Source organism: Durio zibethinus, chromosome 23, assembly GCF_047325235.1.
Source record: "Durio zibethinus cultivar Kanyao isolate XHJ-2024 chromosome 23, ASM4732523v1, whole genome shotgun sequence".
Classification (NCBI taxonomy): domain Eukaryota; kingdom Viridiplantae; phylum Streptophyta; class Magnoliopsida; order Malvales; family Malvaceae; genus Durio; species Durio zibethinus.
In genome coordinates, this window is record NC_143184.1 from 11,365,931 (window position 1) to 11,390,629 (window position 24,699).

The window sequence follows — 24,699 nt, forward strand, 5'->3', positions numbered from 1 at the left end:
TGCAATCCAAAAAATAAAAATAAAGAAAATATAAACCTAACATAATAAATGAAATTATAATTCATAATTTTTGGGTAGACCCAAATATGGTAAGTTGGTAAGTGGAAACCCAACTATTCAGATTTGAGTAGGGTCATCTTTCTTTCTTTCGTTTTTTTTTTTTTTTTTGTTTCTTTTTTTTATTCTTCCATCCCAAACATATCGTTACGGTGTTTCCGTAAATAACTCAAATCGTTTTTCATCTCTCCAATACTCTTCTTTCTAAAATTATTTTCTTCAATTGAAATATGTATAAAATACAAAATAAATATTATGTTAAATTTATCTAGACACAAATATAAAAGATATTTTTTGTTTTTTTAAATTCATATACAATTTTTTAAAAATTTTAAATTATATTATTTTTATATTTTTTAATATTATTTTTGCATAATATTACCATATCATATTTAAAATTATTAATTCGATCACCAAATAAATTAAAAAAAAAACACACAAACAAAATTAGCTTAGTGTATATACATAAGGATAACAAAAAACAAAAAAAGTGCAATTCGATGGCCTTCTCTTCAACCAATATCAAATCAACTACTCTCAAGAACACCGCCCTGATCTTCATCACAACGGTATTATTCTTTGTATTGTTTCATGTGAACTAATTGGAGCTGAGCACTTGGCAATGCCAATGGCTTGCGCCATAGATGATACAGACTGCATCGTTGATCCATGATCTTCCTTGTATGGACAAGTACAAAACATAAAGTTTTTGGTGAGCATATTGCTTCCAAGACAAGAAATGTTGTGCCTGACCTTGTGGTTCAAGCTTTTGCTGAGCTAAGCTTAGCAATAGGGTCCAAGGACTTGTGGCAGGTCAAGTGATCTTGGGAGTGAGGGAAAAGAAGTGACCTTGAATGATTTAGGTTACATTCATGTGCATAAAGCTGCAAAAGCTTTTAGAGGCATGTGTTGTTTGTGGTGCCATAATAGGAGGAAATGACATTGATATTGAAAGGGTTAGGAAATATGCAAGGAGCATAGGGCTGTTGTTTCAAGTGGTGGATGATATTTTGGTTGTGCCCAAGTACTCTGAGGGGCTAGGGAAGACTGCAGGGAAGTACTTGGTTAGCAATAAGGCAACCTATCCGAAGCTGATGGGCATCGATAAGACAAAAAATTTTGCCTCTAAGTTGATGTTTCAAGCTGCTGCGCCATTATATCATTTAGCATACTATATCGCTAATCAAGAAAATTGGCCATATTTATTTGATTTGTTGGAAAATAAAAGGAAAAACTGCCTCCATTGCATTACAGTAGCTCCCAGACTCCTAGCCCTCTAAGGTAACTAAACCTGAATTTGGGTAACTTTCAGATTCCATTGGGATATTTGTTTTGGTGATATCAAAGGAACTTACGCTAAAGCTTTAATGGTTCCTTTATATTTGGTGGTTGTTACACGTCAAACCATAAATTTACCAGCTTGAACACAAAACCTAAAGTTTAAAAAGGATCAGTTCTCAAACCTTTCTTATACTCTGGTAATGAATAGAACTGATATAATCCAAGTGATTTGCAAATGACATTAGAGAAATGATAAAACATGCATGGCACAATTAACTCTCACTCAAGTTGTCACTCCAACCACCAACAATTGCACACCCTAGCTCTTTTCAATCAATTTTGCAAAAGCAAGTCTCCTCGCCATTAGCCTCGAGCCCAGGGTTGACAGGTCTTAGCAGGTATGAAAGGTGAGATTTCAGAAAGATGTAGAGTTTGCCAAATTCATGATGCCCTGCCAGCTAAAACTTATTATGAGCTTTTCGATGCTCTACATATCACCAACTGATAGCATTATTTTGATATAAGCCTTAGTTTCAATCTAAAACTTTCATGCAAAAATAATTGCCTAATACAAGCTAAGAGTGCCGATAAAAGATCCTCATACTTGAAAGGACTAGAAGTGTAATCTCCCTGGTCTTTATGCCGGCAGTGCATAAAAATATGATTATTACTCATAGCATGAGAGGGAATTCATTTCTTGGAAAGGTCAAAGCATGCAACAAACAGCAAATTGCTTTACATGGAATAAGTTATTAACTTTAAGAACTATATCTTGTAAACAATCATGTACTCTCATCTGATAACAAGGATAACAAAATTAGGTCTTTGATCTCATTTGCATGTAAACAAGGGTAGCATATCTTGTAATATTATACCTCTTTACATCAAATTTTGGGGATAAGGGTAGATACCTTTAAAACTCCAATGAAAATGAATATACCAGTACAATAGAAAGAATTAACCCATTACTTTTGGACGCCAACCAGCAACTACATCATCAGGACTTGCACGTGTGTTAACAAATGACTCCATTGAGAAAATTGTCTGTCCATGAGAAATTAAGATCAGGAGAAAATCACCATATATATATATAACAAGCAAGAGCAATTGAGATTTAAGGAAAACAAAACGATAAATAAAAGTTACACATTCAGTTATACATTTAATTCTATGATCTCGAGCCTAGGTTCTAGTGTATTTTGAACTCAAGAACCAAAAATCAAGATTTGTGCAAATAAGCGCACATTAAGATGTAAGAGGGAGCGAGAGATAGTTGTCATCAGTTGTTCTCATATCTGCTTTTTCATGTGCTCTAAGTGTTGCTTACAGAAGCAAGATGACAGATAGATATTTGGAGCATAAACAGCATACCTTCATGTAAGATTTCGCATAGGGAAGTGAAGCTGGAACAGACCATTTCTTATAATGCCCCAAAGCAATCTCAAGATGGTATAGCTTTGGTCCCAGAGACAAGTCTGCTGCAGAAATCTTCTCCCCATTGATAAAAGGGCCCTTTAAGGAAAAGAATAAATCAATTATGCAGCAGATGACCGGTTGCCATGATCAAATTAACAAAATAAGTTATTTCTTTGTCATCAACAATTTATCCCATCATCATAAAAGAACAGCTATTGTCAATCGAACCAGATAAATCAGTTATTTACATTAAGATGTATAAACTGTTCAGCCTAACCACGAGCAATTGTGAACCATCGTAAGCAAATCAAGATAGAAGCCTCACATTTTCTTTGATATAATCATTGAATAAGCTTAACTCATTGAGCAATGCCTGATCTGTTCCATCACTGGGATCTTTGCTTTTAAGAAAACCGATAAATGTAGAGAAGATCTTTGAACCACTGCAGGAGAAAACCAAAAGCTAGGCATAAATTCTCAATTGATAATTCAAAAACTTTCAGAATGTTCTTATTGATGATGCTCAAAAACTGATATAATGTTTAAGCAATTATGAAATAGTCATGCCAAATATCAAATCATAAATTTTTTATCAATAAAATCTGCAATTTGTGGTCCTTCTTGAGGATAAAATGATGTTTCAACTATTCAAACAAAACATAATAGCATCTCCTATTATTTCTTACATATGTCAATGGATAGAAATTTATGCACTAATGGCTAATAAAATGACTGTGACCATGAGGAAAGTGTTTCATATTATTTGTTAACTGTCTAGCTAAAAGGTTCTCTCAAAATAAAATGCCTAGTGTTTATACGTGGTGAGACATGTTAACAGTGTCTTTTTAAGGTCTTGAGAATGTGCACTCCAATCACTCAAAGCACAAAATTAAAATACTAAATGTTGGAAGGTCAAGAAAATATCAAAATAAGCCAGGCCAATAACTTACTACACAACCAACACGAAAAGGTAACTGAATCCCCTTTAGCCTCCCCCTAGCTTAAAAAATAAATAGGGGTTTATTCAAGATATTCTGCAGTCTACCACTAACTAGTATTCAGTCAACTTTTATGTCTAGATTAAGGCATACGGCAGTGAGCACAAAGACATACACTGATGCTTTCTCCGGAGGGGTTACCAATGGTGGATCAGGGTACTTTTCTTCCAGTGACTGCGTGATGACATCAGAGTCAGGAACCCACTTCTCATCAAGTTTTGCAACCGGAACCTTCCCTTCTGGACTGATTTGTAAGAACCTGAATTAGACCAATGCATTGTTAAAATAGATTTCATTATAAAACCAACAAGTCAAAAGGTAGCACATTAAAGTCTACTGAGCTAATCTGATGGATTCGTTGGGCAAATGAATACTACATAAATAATAATCCAAAGGGGTGACTTTCAAAACAATTACCATTCTGGCTTGTTTGCCAAATCTACCAACTTCATCTCATAAGAAAGATGCTTTTCTTCCATAGTTAGCAATACCCTTTGGCAAAAGGGACCTGAACCACACAATTCACAAACAGGTAATACATATTCCACCACAACACCCAAACATACCATACTACTCACTTGTAAAGAATCAACTTTTCCTACTTCTGACATTACAAATAGGTAATAAATATTCACTTATATTTGATTTGTGGATTCTGCAGATTCAATAAAGCTAAAACTAAATACACACAAAGTTTATTTCTTTCATTTGAAAATGTTCACATTCTTCCCCTTCCAAATTTTCTCAAAAAAAAAAAAGAGGAAAAAATACCTAAATCTATTAATAGTTCTTCTTTATTTGAAACAAATGCAAGATTACAACAACAATAAAAAAAGAATTGAACTTAATTAAAAACAAATTGTAACTTCTTTATTTTCTTCACATTTTCTCAGTAAGCAAACAGACAGAACAGTAAGGTTTAAGTAGAAATCCTAAGTTCGAGTCATGGAAAGAAAAAAGAAAGAAAACCCAAAACAGAGAAAGATATTTTACAGTCTCCGACTTTGTTGGGAGTGGTAACAGAAGCTTTGACGCAGACTTCAAGAGGAGTTGTGGACATGGCCGCCATTGTAACTGTGAAGCTTCTAAAACTTGATATTCTGGCTCCATTACGGCAGCTTTGAGGGAATCGAAGGCCCAAGGCTAAGTGGAGCTTGAATGAGGAAGACAGAGCTGTGGCTGTCGCCATTTTTTTTTTATTTGTTTTCTGCCTTCTGCTGGGAAATGGGTTTCCGTTGAGTAAAATAAAATTGAGAATGTTGCTATAGATGAGGAGGTTCTAAGCGCTTGTATACGTGACAAGTGTAAAGGTACCCATTAGACACCAATCGATTTATCTTTTATTTTTTATCTTTAATTTTTTTTATTTAACTCTATTTATAACGATTATAATCTGAATTTGTATTTGGAATTAGTTTTATTTGTAAAGAGAGTAATTTTTTTTATTAATCTGATTTCATTTTGGTAATAACATTATGAGAATAAAATCTTATCTGTTTCCATAAGCAAACCTGTCAATAAATCGTGTCTTTGGCCTTATTTTTCAACACAATTTGTTTCTATAATCAAGATTTTTGATGGATTAATAAAAAATTGGTTTACTGAAGTACTAAAATATAATCTGGCCAAAAAAAAAAAAACCAAAATATAATCTGGCAAAAAAAATACTAAAATATAATTGAACTAGATGATGCCTAATAAGTAAAGAGAATCTTAGGGGAAAAAAAAAGGGGGTGGGGTTTGCGTTTAGAAACAAATCTAGAGCGTAGGGGTTGAGTAAAGGATTTGACAGAAGCTTGTTCCCCAAACAATGATTTTGTTCTGCCATTGTCTCTATATATCGATTCTATGTGTTCTTAGCTTTATTTGGATTGTTTTCGTGGGGAATTTATGGGTTTAGAACTTATTTTGTGCCGTTTTCGTTATATTGGGTTTTTAATGAAGTTGTGTGCACTGTTCTTAACCAAACCGAATGCTGCACATCTGCATGTTTGCTGTTGATGGTTTGTGTCTCAGAATAGGATAAAGAGACGTAGATGGTTCAGACTTTGAACCAAATTAAACAATGGAAAGCATGTTACGAGAGCCTATACCTTTGCATGAATTTTGTTCACATGCCCGGCAGACATTTTAATTCTGTTTGAAAATTTTCATGGGCAGTTGAATGTCAGGAGGTGGATAGACGAATGCCTTATAGGTTTTTTTATTCTGCTTAAAAATTCTTCATGGCAGAATGGCTTGATGATGCAGTCAAATCTATGACCTAATACAAGAGATGTTCCCTATTTGTATTAAAAAGACAGCCTAGCAACGTGAAAAGAAAAAATTAAAAGATAAATTTTGACTTAAAAAAAGTTTTTCCATAAACTTCATTTGCTTTTATTCTAACAATTTCACCATTGCCATTTATTTAAACTCATCTCCTTAAAAATACCAACTCTCGAACCCCATTTCAACAAATTTCTCTTACATAACCCATCAACCATGGCTAAGGCAGTTGACAAACTCCATCCCATCATCATCTTCACCTTCACCTTCCTTTTGCTTTCAATTTCTCTCTTTAACGCATCACTTTCTCAACTTCAAACCCTATCTCCAGCTCCAGTAACAATGCCAGTCTCTGACTCATGCAATGGGAAAAAGAAAGGGAAACAGAAGAAGGAAGCAAGAACAAGTCTTGATTCACCTCTCCTTTATGCTGCCTGTACAGGTTCGAACTTTAATCTCTCACTCTCTCTCTTCCCTCTTTACTTTTCTTTGGGTTTGAATTATTGAGTTTGGTTGTTGTTTTGAGTTTGCTTCAATGCTTCTTCATTGTTGTCACATAAGTTTAACTGTTAACGGTAGTTAGCAAAACAACACCCTTTATTAGATCCAGAAGCTTTTTGGGACAACGATGGGTATTTATGGTTTTAACTTCTGTGACAAGAAGTTTTACTATTGATTGAAGTGAAATAGTAATTGTAATTGTAGTTATTTTTATTTTGATTATGCTCTTAATTGAACTAATTCAGTTTAGGAAGTAGTTTAATTTAATGGGTTTTTTCCTTTTAAATGGGTTTTAATGTGTGTGCGTGTTTTGGGTGTGTTAGCTGCATTCAGAACCTTTTCAAACATTTGAGAATGATGTTCTTATTTTCTTAAGATTTTTTATCTTTGGTAATGAATCATTTGCATAGATTATTTTTGTTGAACCTAAAGCAATAAATACAACAACGTAAGAGTAATATATCATAATAAACCCAACTAACAATGCAGGAAAAATAAAGCATATTAAAATTTACGTGAAAAATTTTTCAATGTAAAAGAAAAAAATCACGGATAACTAAAAAAATTTTTATTATCAAATAATTAATATACAATATTCTTCTCTAGCTAAAACTAGAGCTAATCAATAATTAAAGAGATAATTGAAGAAATCTCACCAAATAGATAATTCAACAAATATACTCTGAATTTGTTCTTAGAGAGTTTCAAATTTAATCTTCATTGTTCAGAATATAAAAGTTTGAATCATAAACCTACTAATAAAATTTTAGCTTAATCGAACTACGAATCGACTTCCGTTAAACCAACTCTCCCTTCTCCATTTTTTTTCTATTTCCCTAGCTTTTCTTATTTCTCTTGGTTTCAATGCCACCACCTTTTATTTCTCTATTACACAAGCCCATCTTTTATTGTTTAAGGCTTTATATAAGTAGGGCTCTTTTAGGTCAAAGACAAAAAAAAAAGAAAAAGGCTTTAGGCCATTTAATTGGCCAAAACCAATAGGGATGGACCTCATTTTTCCTAACAATCTCCCCCTCTAGCCCTATTAGGAAAAGATTCATCACCATAACAGTTTTATTTAGAATTTACCTTAACCAAGGAACCCATTTCGACCAAGTTACTACAAAGCTCAAGTTTTTCCTTGAGAAGTGTCTTAATCAACATATCTATTACATTTTCATCAGTATGAATTTTTTGTAATAGCATTTATTGTTCTTCAATCACCAAATGTAATCAGTGATATATAACATTAATGTGTTTCATTCTAACATGGTACATGGCATTCTTACTCAAATCTAAAAGCACTCTGACTATCACAAAACGTCACATACTTTTTTTTATTTAACTCTAATTCAAGAAAAAAATATTTCATCCAAAGTATTTTTTTACCTACTTCGGTTGCTGCAATATACTCAGCTTTTATAGTTAACAAAGTAACACACTTCTATAACTTAGATTGTCAAAAAATAGCTCCTCTTACAAAAATGAATAAATACCCTGAAATAAATTTCTTACCATCAAGATCATCTACTATATCAGCATCACTAAACCTTTTTAGAATTGATTGTGAAACTCCATAACTCAAGTACATTTTTAAAATGCCCTTCAAATATTTGAAAATCTATTTTACTACTTCCCAATGAACCTTTTCTGGATTAAAAAGAAATTTGCTCATTATACCAGCTGCATGAGCAAGCTTAGGCCATGTACAAACCATAAAATATATTAAAGAACTGATTGTAGAAGAATAAGAAATACTAGACATAGCTAGTTGCTCTTTCTTAGTCATTGGACAAGATTTCTTACGTAGATGAAAATGGTTGGCAAGTGGACTACTAATTGATTTAGCATGTTGCATATTGAATCTATTAAGCACATGTTCAACATACTTTTCTTATGACAACTACAGCTTTTCAGCTTTTTAATCTCAGATATTGTCTACACCGAGAATCTACTTTGCTAGACCTAAATCATTCATGTCAAAAGACTTAGATAATTTTTCTTTTAACCTACGAACCATACTAGTATCTTATCCCACAATCAACATATCATCAACATATAATAAGACAATAATGAAGTTACAATAAAAATTTTTTTGACATACACACAAGGATCCGTTGCCTTTTTTCTATAGTTGTGGCTTACCATAAAAGAATCAAACTTTTTGTACTACTATCACAGAGCTTGTTTCGAGCCATACAAGTTTTTTTTTTTTTTTAATTTGTAAACTAAGTGTTTTTTCCCTTTCACTTCAAAAACCTCAAGCTAATTTATATAAATGTTCTCTTATAAGTCACCATGCAAGAATGCAATTTTGACATCAAGTTGTTCAAGTTTAAGATTCAAATTAGTTGCTAATCTCAGTTCCTCTCAAATGAAACTTATCTTTACAACTAGAAAAAATATCTCATCCAAATCGATGATTGGTCTCTGAAAAAAATCTTTTATCACAAATTGAGCTTTGTACCTTGTTAGTTTATCACCATTCTTTTTCAACTTGAACATTCATTTATTCTTCAATAGTCTTCTCCATTTTGAAAGTTTAACAAGATCATATGTACTATTTTTTCACAATAATTTTATTTTTTTATTGTTTTTAACCAGTACTCTTTGTCTGGAGTAATTTGTACATCTTGAAAGTTTTTTAACTATTTTTCATTAGTAACTAAAATAAAATCTAAACTTGGATACCTGGTAGATGGCCCGTGCTCTCTAGTAGATCTTATAGGCTGAGACTCTATATCATCTGATGTTAAAAATAGCTCATTTTGCTTAACATTCTCTGTTGAAGAGGACTGTTCACCCTATTCAACACTTTTAGGTAGAGAGGATTGTTTCTCCTATTCAAAACTTATTGCATCTAGCTTATCACTAATTGTGGCTAACTCATTCATATCCTTAACTTTTGTTTCTTGCTCATTTTCATCATTTGTGATTTTTTCTTATAAAATCCCTGTCAGTGTTGAAACATCACACTCAATAGTAATCCATGTAGTTTTATCATTTTTCTTGAGGTCTATTATGATTTTTTTTTCATGGAAGACTACATTTCTACTTCTAATTATCTTTCTTTTTACTAGATTTCACACCTTATAGATAAATTTTTCATCACTATATCTTATAAATACACACTGTGTGACTTTACTGTTAAGTTTTAACCTCAGCTTTTTTAACACATGCACGAATGTTTTACACCCGAAAATTTTTAAGTGAGAGTATGACATATCTTTCCCTGTCCACACTTTTTTTAGAATGTCAAAGCCCAAAAGAACTGATGGTAATCTATTAAATAAATAACAAGTTGTGTTGACTACTTCATCCTATAATGGCTTTGATAATTTTACCATCCTCAACATACATATAACTTTTTTCATAATGGTACGGTTCATCATTTCAACTACCCTATTATGTTGCGATGGTTCAGGTTTTATTATCTCATGCCTTATCTCATGTTTTGAATAGCACTCTTAAAGTCTTTAGATGTGTATTCCCAATCAATCTGAATATACTTCAAGGGTAACCCTGTCATCTTTTATACAATGGTATGAAATTTTTGAAAATATTATAATACTTGAATTTTGTTTTCAACATATACACCCAAGTTTTTATGTGAAGTATTATCAATAAAAGTAAAAAATACCTATTACCACCCAATGATTCAACCTCAATAAGATTACATACATCAGAATAAATCAATTTCAATTTATTTTTTTCTCTAAGAACTTAAAAAAAAAACTCTACGATGCTTGCCACACAAACAATAATCACATGAATCGAAAGACATACCTTTAGTCAAGGGAATGAGAGACTACCTTACCAAAACCTGTAACCTCTTTTCACTCATATGTGCTAGCCTTTTGTGCCACAAGTTTATTAAAGCATCATCTTCAACGGTATTTATTTGGTTGCCGTTTAATAACATCTATATCTTATATATGGTGCAGTATAGTTTTTTCTTTACAATTACCATAGATCTTTTAAGAAGCTTTTAATGCCCATTCTTTTATCAACTCTCATATTCTTTCTTATCAAGGATATTAATAACAAGCAAGTTCATTTTTATATCCAAAATATGTTTGACATCCCTTAAAGTCAACATGTAACATGTACTAGTTTGTATAATAATATCACAAATCCTAATAATCTATGACACTTTTGTTTTTCATCTTAGTGCAACTAAAGTCTCCTGCTTTGTAAATTGTAAACAACTCCCTCTTAAAAGTATAATGATAAGTCGCTCCTATGTCAACTATCCACTTAACGCCGGGATCACCAATATAATTATAATCACCATTTGTACAAATTAAAATAACTGAATCACTATCTGAATTCACTGCTATAACATTATTATCATTTAAACTCTTTCTTTTCTCATCTTTCCACTATTACTTCAAGATTTTGTAGTATCGCTTTATATGGCCTGCTTTACCACAATAGAAATACTTTACTTTATCTCTAGACTTGGATCTATGTTTAGACTTACTATGATCTTTTGAGTTCTGACCTCTGTCAATGTTTCTACCCATGTTTTTTGTGATTAGAGCTTAATTCCCATGGTCTAAATCTTTCACCTTGCTTTTCTATTAAGCATATTGTCCTTTACCATTTCTAATGTTACCTTACAATCAAGAGTTGAATTAAAAACAGTCACAACTAGAATATTCTAGCTATCTGGTAATGAATTCAAAAGAAACAACGCCTTCATTTCATCATCTATCTTAAGCTCCATAGTAATAATCTCATTAAATATATCTTAAAAATTACTCAAATGTTTTGTAATCGATCGTCTATCCTTGTATTATAAAGCTGCAAGCTTTTTAACAAGTATAACTTTATTCATATTTGTTTTTTTCTCATACAATGCTATCAATTTTTTTCAAACAGTGTGGGTATTTGTCTCTTGCACTACATGATGAAACATACTGATATCAACTCATTTTTTTATTGTAGCCAACATCTTTTTGCCTAACTTTTTTTAGTTTTCATTTTTTATATTTGCTAGTTTAGTCAAATCATCCAATATTGATTCATACAAATCTTTATAGTATAAATGGTCGTCCATCATAAGTTTTCAAATTGAATAATTTGATGCTATCAGTTTTATCATGAAACTTGTATCACTCTCCATGATCTCAAACAAAATTTACTTTTGTTTTGGGCTGCTTCTATATCGATATCTCAAAATAACTCTTGCTCTAATACCACTTATTAGGCTTGAAGCAATAAACACAATAACACAGAAGTAATATATCATAATAAACTTGTATCACTCTCCATGATCTCAAACAAAATTTACTTTTGTTTTGGGCTGCTTCTATATCGATATCTCAAAATAACTCTTGCTCTAATACCACTTATTAGGCTTGAAGCAATAAACACAATAACACAGAAGTAATATATCATAATAAACTCATAATAATAGACAACAATCAATAATCAACAACACAAAAAAAATAAAGTACATCAAAATTTATGTGAAAAATCTTCTAGTGTAGAAGGAAAAAATCACGAACCACTAAAAAAATCTCTATTATAAAATAATGGATATATAAAGTTCTTCTATAGCTAAAACTAGGGCTAATCAACAATTAAAGAAATAATTAGAGAAATCTTATAAAATTGGTAATTCAATAAATATACCATAAATTTGTTTCTAGAGAGCTTCAAATCCAATATTCACCGTTTAGAATATAAAACTTTGAATTATAAATCTACTGATAAAATTTTAGTTTAATCAGATTATGAATTGACTTTTGTTCAACCAACTTTCTCTTCTTTCTTTTTTCTCTATTTTTTTTTACTTTTCTTTTTTCTCTTGGTTTCAGTGCCACTACGTTTTGTTTTTTTATTACACAGCCCTTTTTATTATTTAAGGCTTTATATAATTAAAGCTCTTTTAAGTCAAAGATAAAAAAAAAAAAAAAAAAAAATTAAGCCTTTAAATTAACTAAAACCAATGCGGTTGGACCTCACTCCTCTTAACGGTTTTCATCCATATTGTTAAAACTTTCTGCTGAACCTTTTGACAAGCATGGTTGTTAATTCATTACAGAAAAAGACATTTAAGTTGGCACAGGGTGAGTACATAGCACTTGAAAAGGTTGAGAATGTATATGCAAAATGCAAATTTATTTTGCAGTGGTTTATATACGGTAAGGAAACATTTTATAAATACTTTGGTTGAATTTAACCATTGTTTATTATTCCGACTGCTTAATATGTTTATCGGTAATAATTTGAATTCATAGTAGCGATAGTTGCAGTAGAGTGTTGAAAGACTGGGCTTAAAGAGCCGGAGGAGGGTCATGTCCCAAAAATTCACCTTTGGAGGTCCACGAGTAAAGGCATTGGAGTTTTTCGCTATGATGTAAAGAATACAAAAGTATTTGTAGAAGTTTGGAGTAATTTTTCGGCTTCTGTCACATTGTATGTGCAGATTATTTTGTATACAAATTTTCTTTCAATGGGTATTGAGTATGAATTATGAACTTTTGGAATTACATTGTGAGTTTTTTAAGATAAAAATGGGTCTAATATTTATGTTTAAGTATTAATTTAATTTTTTATATTATATTTTATTTGTCCAAGTAAACTCTAAAAAAATTTAATTAATTATATCAATTAAAATATACAAAAGAAATTCTTTTTAAAATAAAAATTTTTGTCCCACACTTCGGTGCGGGCAAAATTTCTAGTGCCTTAAAATTTTTGATCCAAGAACCCATTTCTAAACGGGGCAATCGAGTGCCATGCATATGATAGTTGAATGCCGTGAGAAAAAAGTCAAAAAATAAAAAATAAATTTAAAATCGTAATATTTAATTTGATTTGAATTTATTTTTTATTTAATTTGGATTAAATTTAGATATTAAATGCATATATTATATTTTGATCAAATTTTGAATCAGAAAGTAAAAAATTAAAAAAAATAAACTAAACTAAATTATAATTTTTTGGGTTAATATGTAAAATAACTCATATACTATTCATTTTCTATAAATTTAGTATCTAAAGAAATAAAATTCTCACTTTACTGCTTTAATTTTCATTTCATCAACGACTTTGGTACCTTGCATTTTTACTGTCAATTAAATGAATGACATGACATGAATACTCAATAAGATTATATCATGTGTCATAAATATTTAATTATTACAATGTCAACTATTACCACGTCAACAAAAATAAAAAAAAAATCTAAATTTTTTAAATAAAAAAGAATTCAAAAAAATAATGTGAAAAATAAATAATGTGACATGACTAGAAAATTATGCCATGGGCCATTTTTTTTTAGGTATTAATGTCATGTAAATAACTTGATTAATGGTGTTAGTTTAAAATATCAAGATATTTGATGAAATGGAAATTTGAGTATCAAAATGAGAATTTTATATTTTTAAATACCACTATAAGAAAATGTATAATACATGAGTCATTTTTATATTTAACCCAATATTTTTATTAGTTTATATATTTTAAATTTTTGTAAAACAAAAATAATCATTTTACATTTAAATCTATTTAAATATATTAAAATTATATTAAAATAATATATAAAAAATAAATTTAAAAAATTGATGAATCAAATCAAACCATTAAAATTCGGTTCATATCTAATTTGTTACAAGAAAAAAATAATTAAAATTTGGATCAAATTTAAAAAATTTATAATCTTATAAATTATTCAAAAAACCAAATTAAAACCAATATAATCTGAATCAGTATCATCTCTAATTGAATGCTCATTCCTTATTTTGCTTCATTTGTGTTTTTCTTGAATTCTTTGACCTCCATTCACTTCATTTTACTTCTTCACACTTATTCTTTTTAAATTAAAACCTTCAAAATGATTTTTAATGTACTTTGATCAAATTCAATAGGTCTTTATCCAAGTTTATTTAGTTAATGTCAAATGATTAAATATTCAAACTAAATCAATACTATTTTAGTTTTTAAGATATCATGGTTTTCTAAAGTATTTAATTATTAAAGTTAAGCTAATTAATTGACCAATTATTGCCATTTTTTTACACAATCGATCAATCATCTTTGAACGTAACTTCACTTTTCATTTTAAAAAATAATTTAGTAAAATATGTCATTAGATAATTTTGCATTCCCTTAAATCAAATATATAAATATTTCATTCTAAATAGATGATTCAAAAGCGAAGAAATTAAAACTATACAAAATGTGTTGATAATTTTGTAAAGGGAGTTAGATTACCCAAAGTAATATGACTTCTTCCAAACTAATCTTAATTTTATTGAAAAAAAAAAATTGAATTAGGATTGTGTTACATAATCCAAATTTGAAGGGAGATAAAATTAATTGTAGTATGTGTAAATAATATAAAATTTTATGGGTCTAAATGGAACTATTCAACTCATTATAATTTGAGATTTTGGTTAAATATGTTATTATACTATGGTTAGGTCAAAGTTTGAATTTAGTTTCTCTACTATTTCAATTATGTGATTTTGGTTCCTCTACTCTAATTTTAATGCATTCCATCCTTGTATTTTTATAAATAATCGATTTAAGGATAATTATAATAATGTTAAACTTCTGTAGTAAAACTCAACTATGTAATATTTTTACCTAATGATTAACGTGCTAATTTAATTTTTTTAACCATGTGGCCTAATAAGTGTAAACAAAACTTTATTTTTAATAAAAATAAAAAAAATATTTTTAATTTTGTTCCTAGAAAGAACACACCACTTGTTAAAATCTTGATTAAAAAAATTTAAAAATTTTAATTTTAATTTAATTAAAGTAAAATCTTAAGAGATTTTAAACTGGTATGTTTCTCGTATTAATCCATCTCAACATATCAAGTAATCATTTAAATTTTTGTCATCAAAATTAAAGGTAAATTTTTAATTATGTTATCAATTGTCTTTAAATTTCATTTAATAATAGTATATGGACTAAATTAATTAAAATTGACTACTAAAACGACATAATTGAAATAATAAAATGACTAAATTCAAACTTTATCCTATGGGTTAATATTAAATTTGTTATCATAGTTCAATTTCGTTGGATTTTATTATTGTACTTTTAATTTTGTTTAATAAATAGAAAAGTAATGAAATAGATGTAAATATATCATTTACATTAACAGAATACTATAAAATATTTTAATTTAATAATCAACAAAATTCAATAAAATAAAAATACAATGATAAAGGGATCTTATTCGCCATGGGTCAAGCTTTACCTATGGCCTCCAATGGCCTAGGCCTTTACACTTGGCAGCTCCATCTGCTTCACTCATATCAAGTTTTTCTCCCCAACCTTTTGCACCCAAAGCAATGGATCAATGGTATATCCTAGACTAGTCAAGCCCACCACCCTTTGAGCCAACCCAGCCCTAGGACAAGCCCTCCTTTCCAACACAAACGGCATCAACCAAAAGCCCTCCTTTCCTCTCATGCGTAAAACTTGTTGGATCATCCCATAAATTTGGATCCCTTTGAATCGCCCATGCACTAACCATTTACCATTGTTTCTCTTGGCACATTGTAATTGTAGCCTCAAATAGTGCAATTTCTAGATGAAAAATGTGGAATCAAAAGTGGGCTGCATAATCTAAGGGTTTCATTATATGATACCTTAAAAGTAATTTACCTTGGAAACATATGATAATTTGACCTATGTAGTAATGAGGCTAGCCGCAAGCTTGAAAGAAAAGATTGGACTTATTCTACGAAAAACTTTGGTAGAGGCTAGAGGTGTAAATGGGACATATATGCTCGTAAGCTATTTAGACTCGATTTAGAAAAAAATTAAATTATATTCGATTGTTGTCAAGCCAAGTTCAAATTTGAGCAGCTTAAGTTATCAAACAAGCCGAATTCAAATATTTTAATACCGAATTCGAATGGCTCATGCGTCTAATTGAGTTTTTTATTTTTAATATATATTTTTAATATTTTATTATTAATTTTCTTTTTTACCCTTAAATATATATATATATATATATATACATATTTAAAAACCCTAAATTCCTAATCTTTTAACCCAACATTTATAACATATTTGCTTCATCCTTTTCCCTATCCTAGCAGCACCCTTACATCACTCTCCTAATCTTATCCCAATACTAGCAACAGAAGCTAATGAGTGATCTATGGAAGGATCTGCTCGAAAGATCTCCTACAAGATTTTTGAGAATTGGATTAGCGCTACTCTACTCCTCGCCCCTCTCATCAAAACCTACACATAATCTCTCCTTTCTTTTTTCTTTTATTCATATCCTTGTAAACTAACATAATTAGTTCCCCCAGTTTCCCATTTTTTAGACTTAGGGTTTTTTTCGTTTCTTTCAATTTGACTTAGGGTTTCATTTCATCACATTGCTGTTTTTTTTTTTAATTTTATTTTCATCATATCTAATCTCCTTGTTATAGCTACTTTTATCACTTTTATGTTTTTGGATAATGGTTTATTTGGATGTAATTTGAATGGAAGTTGATTGCTTTATGGGTTATGCTTTTGGCTACTTTGAACTTTATCATTTTATATTTCATTCACTGATTCAAGTTGGATTGATTGTTGTATTAGGTTATTTATTTATTTTTATGATATTATTTTGAAATATATTAAATTTAATTGATACAAAATATTTGTATTGAAAAATCTTAATTTGAGCTCAAACTCGAGTACTAATAATCAAGCTTAAAATCAAGTATGGAATCAAATTTATTTTTTATGGATAAACGAGCTTAATCGAGCGAGCACGAGTAGCTCGATTTTAATCACAAATCAAGCTCAAACTAGAAAAATGAAACTCGATCGTGTTCGAGTCAAATATCAAGTCGTGAGTTAAGAGTTAAGCTCGAGCTCAAGCTTTTCACTATATTATTTGACTCAGCTCCATTACACCCTTAGTAGAGACAATGGATAGTGAATTTTTGGAGGTGAAAGTGCATGGCCAAGAATGCGAAGAGAAAATAAGCTTGGAGGGAGTGATTGAAACATAGGAAAAGAAGGATCATTAAAGAAAGAGATGAGTAAAGGATTGTTGTATCTAATTCCATGTCTAATTTTAAACCATTATATACAATTCTTTTTGGTGGTGTGAAGAAAATTAAGTGGTTAATTGTTAATATATAAATGAAGTGAAAGATTTTTTTTTTTTAAATTTTATGGTTTTTCCCTTTTTTCAAAGATTTTATTATTGATTTTTTTATTTTTCAGAATAATTTAAGTAATGTTTGGTTTCATAAAGTTATTTTTTGTTTTCATTTTTTTGAAAAATGAAAAATATGAGCAAAAACGTGTTTAGTAATTAAAAATGAACACAAATTTTTAGAAGAAAAAATAAAAATGGATTGAAATATGAAAACAAAAAAAAAAGATATTTTCAATTGAGAAAATAAAGGTTGTACATTACTTTTTTTTTCTTGTGTTTTGTAAGTTACCATATTTGAACACTTTTTAATGTCATTAATTAATAAATATGTATTATATTTATAATTATATGCCATTAGTAATAATATCATTGAATATTTTATTTATTTTCTTATTTTTGCATTTTAGAAAATGATTTTTTTCATCTACCAAATACATTTTTAGAAAACAAAAACTAGAAAATAAAAATAAAAATAAAAAACATTTTCTCAAACCAAACACGACCTTATTTTGTAATTTTGTGAATTTTGTAATTTTATTTTATTGTAAATTTAGAATAAGGGAAATATGTGAAATAAAATGAATGAAAATAAAAAAAAAAATTGTTAAATGTTTTGTACAAGCCTACCAATATTCCGATTCCTAGGCCTAATAAGAAAATTGAACTTTATACTCGAAAATTAAACTCTAAACTCCATTAACTATATTTTGATTATAAATAAGAGAACTGAGTTTAGCTTCATATTTGAATAGAGATATCAATAGATAAAATATAAGATGGGTAAGACATTTTTCATCCTTATCCTTAGATTTTTATATTATATCCATCATATATTCACATACAATGAATATTCCAAAATTTATCTCTATCCCCATTCCTATGGGTATTTAATGCGCATCAGTAATCTTAGTATCCTTAGATTTTTTTTAAATAAAAATAAAAATATATTTTTTAATTTTTTTTATCTTGTACGATCATGTGATTTTATATAAATATATATTAATATATACTTTTGAATAAAAATATTAGTTTTAGTTAATCTAAAATAAAAATTTTATATTATTTGATAAGAATCTATTTACTATATATATATAAGATACAAATAAGGGGTGAGTACTATATTACTTGTCTCTATCCTTGTATCTGATGCAAAATTTAAAATCATACCCATCTTTATCTAAAAAATTTAATACTAATCCCCATCTTCATTTAGACAAAAAATCAAAATTTTCATTAAATATAAATAAAATTGAAATCTCTAAACCTGAATCAAATAACAAACTCAAAAAACGTGAACTAAACTTGAAAATTCATGAAAGAAATTGGATTGATTACGATTTACATCAAATCATTTTCAAATGATCTTAGATAAAATAGATTTCTATAATAACAATTGAAACCGATATGTATGAAGTATTATTCATTTTGATTATTGATATTTTATTTTATTTTATCTTTAAAATTATCTTTTAAGTATGAATTTAAATATAGATTTTTATTCTTAAAATTTTATTTGATATATGCACCAAAAAATTTTTTATTTGATATTTTTTGAACTTAACTTTTAAAATTTTAATAGCTTTTGATATTAAAAAACTAATTTTTAACCAATGCAATGCACAGATTATTTTATTTATTTAAATATGTGTTTACTATGTAAAATTTGTATTTTTCTTACAATTATATCTAAGTTTAAAATTTTACGACACATAAAATATAAATATATATTCAATTAACATGTCATAAGAAAATTAAACTTTACTATTATTTTTATGATTAAAATGTTGAAAATAAATATAAAAAATAAAAGATATTAGGTATGGATAAAAAGTAAAAAAAAAAAGAATATAAATATAATATTGGTTTTTTAGGAGAACACAAATATTGAATGATCAATTAAATAATAAAAGAAGTATTGACATACCTTTACTAAATTATGATTTTGACCAAAATACTTAAAAATATCAATTAAGAAATATGTGACAAACAAAAAAGAATTGAATAAAAATAATGTCAAAAGAAGAAATCATTTAAATAAAATAAACAATAAAATTACGAAAACAATATAAATCTTAAAAGAAAATTTAGTACTAAAAAATATGACATAGTACATATTATTAATTATTAATAGACTTAAAGTGATATGTGTTTTTTAATTTAAAAAGAAATTAATAATAAAGTATTTGAAAGTTGAAAAAAATAGAAAAGATATATGTGATTTTAAATTTAAAGAGAACATTTTTGTTTTAATAATTTTTTTGCATATTTATGATAAAAAATCAATAATTTAATTTTTTTTTAAATTTATCAATATTTTAATTAAAAATTAATTATTTGGTTAATTAACGTTTTGTCATATATTATTATTTTCTTATCTACATAATTTCAATCTAATCTCACACCAAAGTTTAAATTCACCATCTATATAAAAAAAAATACTTTTTCACCTATTTTAGTCTAAATTATTTTCTTAAGGAATTTTATAGATGATTACTATTATTCTCTCTCTCTCTCTCTCTATATATATATATATATATATATCATAGGACATATGAAAACATTAAAAAAGTATTATTGTACTGCAAATAGAAAATAACTATAAAAAATATTTTTCACCTATTTTAGTCTAAATGATTTTCTTAAGGAATTTTATAGATGATTACTATTATTGTGTGTGTGTATAAATATATATATATATATATATATATCATAAGACACATGAAAACATTAAAAAAATATTATTGTAATGCAAATAGAAAATAGCTATGAGTATTATATGTTATTATGGACCTATGACCTTATTTAACTTATTAAAAAAAGTCTTATTTATACATTAAAAAATAATTTAAAGTGAAAGTTGGTTAAATATTTACTGTATATGATAAAATTATATTATGTATGCATTTAGTTTTATTGACTATTATACAAAAATCAATTAATTTAAGATGAAAAATATTGAAAACATATATTACGAATGTAATAATAAGAGCTTAATATTTAAATATATCCACATATTACATAAACACATAATAATAAATAAATAAATGAAATCCAAAACTTGAAAATTGTTTTATAGTGTACTTATATAGTTTAAATGCAAGATAAAGAATACCCACATGTTTTAAATAAAAGATACTCATGTTAATTTTAAATGAGATTTCATTTTTATTTTTTATTGGAACGATTATCGTAACGATTTTAAAGCCGTTAAACAAATTTAAAAACACAATGAGTCATTAAAAAATTTTTTGATTATGAGTGATTGGTTACCTATTAAAATTTATTTTTTTAATAAAATCTTCAGATTGATTAAAACTTTATTAAAAATATAATTTTTTGTCTAAAAAAATAAAATAAGATTCAGAAGTATAATTATGCGTGAGAAATGATTAGTATCTCACAGTGCTCATTTTAAAAACGATACAAAATAATTATGTATTATCCTTAATATTGATGAAAATGGACTTACTTTTGATATTTAAAAATAATCTCCATAATTTCTCTTATTGTAGAAAAAATGTTTATTATTTTTTAGTTGTTTGCTAGAAAAATAAATAAAAACATTGTATATTGAAAAATTTGAAAAAATACTTCAATATTTTTGTAATATTAAGTGAAATTTTCTCACATAAGGATTTTTTAAGAACTATTACTTAGACTTCTTAAAAATCCCATCGTCAGTTATTCATTTTTTTTTTTGAACTCAAAATTTATAATGTATATAATAAAATAATGTTTATAATTTAACTTGGGTAGTATTTCTTTTTTATAAAAATTTTCATATTTATTATTAAATAAAAATGATTAATAATTTTTATGAAAAATTATTTTAAATGTTCTAATACTTTGGTAATATTTTAAAAAAAATATTTCATATAAAAATTTCTAAATAATTATTACTCGGACTTCTCTAAGATCCCATTATTAAAAATTCCTAAAATTTTTGTTAAATTGTTATTATTACTTCACCTTAAAATTTAGTTCATAATATAATTATCCATAAATAAATTTATTTCTTAAAAATGCATATTTTTATAAATATTTTATTCTCTATTTTTTAAAAAATATCAAATTAAAGGGAAAGTTGAAAATTTTTGTATTGAAAAGAGTTTTTAAATATTCAATACTTTGACAATTTTCAAAAGTATTTTTTCACCTACAGAATTCTCAAGAATCGATCTCGAACTTTCCAAAATTCCATTGTCGGGGGTTATCATTCAATTTAAATTTTGTTACATTTATAAATATAATTTCACAAGATTAAATTAAAATTATAATCTTAACCATTTTATATATTAAAATAAACAATAACATTTATTTTTTATTCTCAACATTTTCAAATAGTTAAATATATATATATATATATATCTATATTAAAAAAATGAATGAAACGTAACAAGTAACTACGTTAAATTAAAATAAATTTATCACAAGTTGGGTCCAAACCTAATTCAATTGAAAAGCCCACAGCAAGTGGGTTGAACCTTGGGCGTGGTTTGTGGCCTGATTAAAAGGGGACTCCAATAGGTGTAGATCAGACCCAAATACAGGCTGAGTTGGGCTTGAGTCATGGGCCACCAGGTGCACAGGTCGGTTGGGTTAGCTTTAGCGGGTTTCAGATCTGGTTTCACTCGAGTCAGGTTTGACTCGACATCCTCTTTTTTTTACCTTATAAAACCTTAAGTATTTTTTATTCATTTCATTTCCTTCTTTTTAAAATTTTTTTTCATCTTTTCCAAACAAATGCGAGCCGCCCCCTTCAGATCTTAGTGGTCTTGCCACTGCGCCACCATTTTTCCTCGCCGTCATCTGTCGGAGCTTCCTTTCTTTTTTTTTTCTTCTGCTTTTTCTTCTCCTCTTCTTCTCTCTGTCCTTTTATCTAAGCCCCAAAAGATATCATAAAAAAAAATAAAAACCATTTTACACCCAAAACTAAACCCCACTTCCACATTTGGATTTTCTTTTTGTGTTGTCATGGTTGCTGTTTTCTTGATTTGTGTTGATTGTGGTACCCTTTGGGGACGAGTTTTTTTGTTGTTAACAGTGGTGGTTCACTGTTGTGATGGTGGTTGTTTGGGTTTGGAATGGGTTTGAGGGTAGTGAACAAGGGTGGCAAAGGGTTGTTCTTGGTTGGCAAAGGAGTTTTCGGTCTGTTTAAGTGAATAGGGAGAATGGGGCCAAGTGGGTGGATTTTTTTAAAAACTGGGTTGTTGGGTACCACAAGCTTTGCAGTGGTAATGGCAGGGCGTGTGAAGCTAATGGTAGTGGCTATTGATGGTGGGTTTAAAAGGGGGGTGGCCTCGATGGGTAAATGGTTTTGGGTGGTTTCTGTTGGGGGGTCCAAAAATGGTGATAAGGGGTTGGCGTGAGTGATTTTCGGTGGAGAAAAGGGCTATTTGGTTTATTGGTGCTCTGAGTGTTATGAGTGTAATAACGTTCAGGATGAGAGAGTACAAAAACTATGAAATCATCATCAAAATTATCTTAAGCCTGAGTTAAAAGGTCTTTAAAAAAATAAGTTTTGACCTACATTATCAAAATTAAAATTAAATTTAAGAATCGATTACATGTAAAAAAAATATTAGTATTTTTTTATATTTAAAATTGGTATCGAGTTAATTATATGTTATATGATTTAAGCCTTATCAAAAATAATTTTTATCATGTAAATTAATTAATTTTAATTTTTTTATTTATTTACAACACATTGTGATATAAAAATTCTATCAAGAATATCAAGTAATCATATAATAAATATTAAATCATATTATACAAAAATTATCATGCAAGTATAATACTATAAATCATACTAAATATCATATAATCATATCATGCTTAGATCATGCTAAAATATTCATTCAAAAATGTCATACAAATATTTTAATTATCATATAATAATAATAATAGTTATATAAATATATAATATCATACAATAATATAAATTATCATGCAAATATTTTAATAACCATTCATGCAAATATACAATCATGAAATTAAATATAATCACATAGACATATTATGTGTAATCATGCAATTATTCACACAATAAATATAGAAACATGTAATTAAATTTCATTTAAATATAATATTAATCATGTAATAACATATAATATCACATCATGCAATAAATATAAAATCATTCAATAATAATAAATAAATAAATAACTATGAAAATAAATATATTAATAATCTTACAATCACATTAATAAATGAAATAGCAATCATGCAATTAAATATATAATCATGTAATTAACAATATAAATCATGTAATTAATAATTATTTTTAGTTAGATGTGATTGATCATCTATGCGAATCTATTTTTTTTAAAATTATCTTAAACCTAAGCTAAGAGTCCTAAAAAAAAAGTTCTGATCTATATTATTAAAACTGAGTTGTTGTGTACTACAAGCTTTGCAGTGGTAATTGCAGGGCGTGTGAAGCTAATGGTAGTGGCTATTGATGGTGGGTTTAAAAGGGGTGTGGCCTCGATGGGTAAATGGTTTTGGGTGGTTTCTGTTGGGGGGTCCAAAAATGGTGATAAGGGGTTGGCGTGAGTGATTTTCGGTGGAGAAAAGGGCTATTTGGTTTATTTGTGCTCTGAGTGTTATGATTGTAATAACGTTCAGGATGAGAGAGTACAAAAACTATGAAATCATTATCAATCATTTTTAGATAGGTGTAATTAATCATTTACGTGACTTTATCTTTTTTAAAATTATCTTAAGCTTAAGCTAAAGGTCTTTAAAAAAAATAAGTTTTGACCTACATTATCAGAATTAAAATTAAATTTAGGAGTCAATTACATGTAAAAAAAATATTAGCATTCTTTTATATTCAAAATTGGTATCGAGTTAATTATATGTTATATGATTTAAGCCTTATCAAAAATGATTTTTATCATGTAAATTAATTAATTTTAATTTTTTTATTTATTTACAACACATGGTGATATAAAAATTCTATCAAGAACATCAAGCAATCATGTAATAAATATTAAATCATATTACGCAAAAATTATCATGCAAATATAATAT

At 27.9% G+C, this 24,699-nt stretch overlaps 1 protein-coding gene and 1 pseudogene across 1 annotated transcript; one reads left to right on the forward strand and one right to left on the reverse strand.

Moving 5' to 3' along the window:
- The first annotated feature begins 544 nt into the window (after positions 1 to 544).
- Positions 545 to 1,425, forward strand: LOC111313179 (geranylgeranyl pyrophosphate synthase, chloroplastic-like; annotated as a pseudogene).
- Positions 1,426 to 2,147: 722 nt separating this feature from the next.
- DHAR3 (dehydroascorbate reductase 1) lies at positions 2,148 to 5,008 on the reverse strand. Its single transcript, XM_022914259.2, has 6 exons — positions 4,746 to 5,008; positions 4,170 to 4,260; positions 3,868 to 4,011; positions 3,080 to 3,197; positions 2,710 to 2,850; positions 2,148 to 2,382 (listed from the first exon to the last, which is right to left on the reverse strand). Exons 1-6 carry the CDS (start codon positions 4,939 to 4,941, stop codon positions 2,296 to 2,298), a joined length of 777 nt encoding a protein of 258 aa, XP_022769994.2. The 5' UTR covers positions 4,942 to 5,008; the 3' UTR covers positions 2,148 to 2,295.
- Positions 5,009 to 24,699: the final 19,691 nt, after the last annotated feature.

Bases quoted from the DNA above. Each gene is read 5' to 3' on its own strand.
- DHAR3 (XM_022914259.2), bottom strand. From the start codon at position 4,941: ATGGCGACAGCCACAGCTCTGTCTTCCTCATTCAAGCTCCACTTAGCC. The intron at 4,012-4,169 runs GTAATTGTTTTG...GGTCTAATTCAG, and splicing joins TTGGCAAACAAGCCAGAATG to GTTCTTACAAATCAGTCCAG. The intron at 2,383-2,709 runs GTATGCTGTTTA...TCTCATGGACAG, and splicing joins ATGCGAAATCTTACATGAAG to ACAATTTTCTCAATGGAGTC.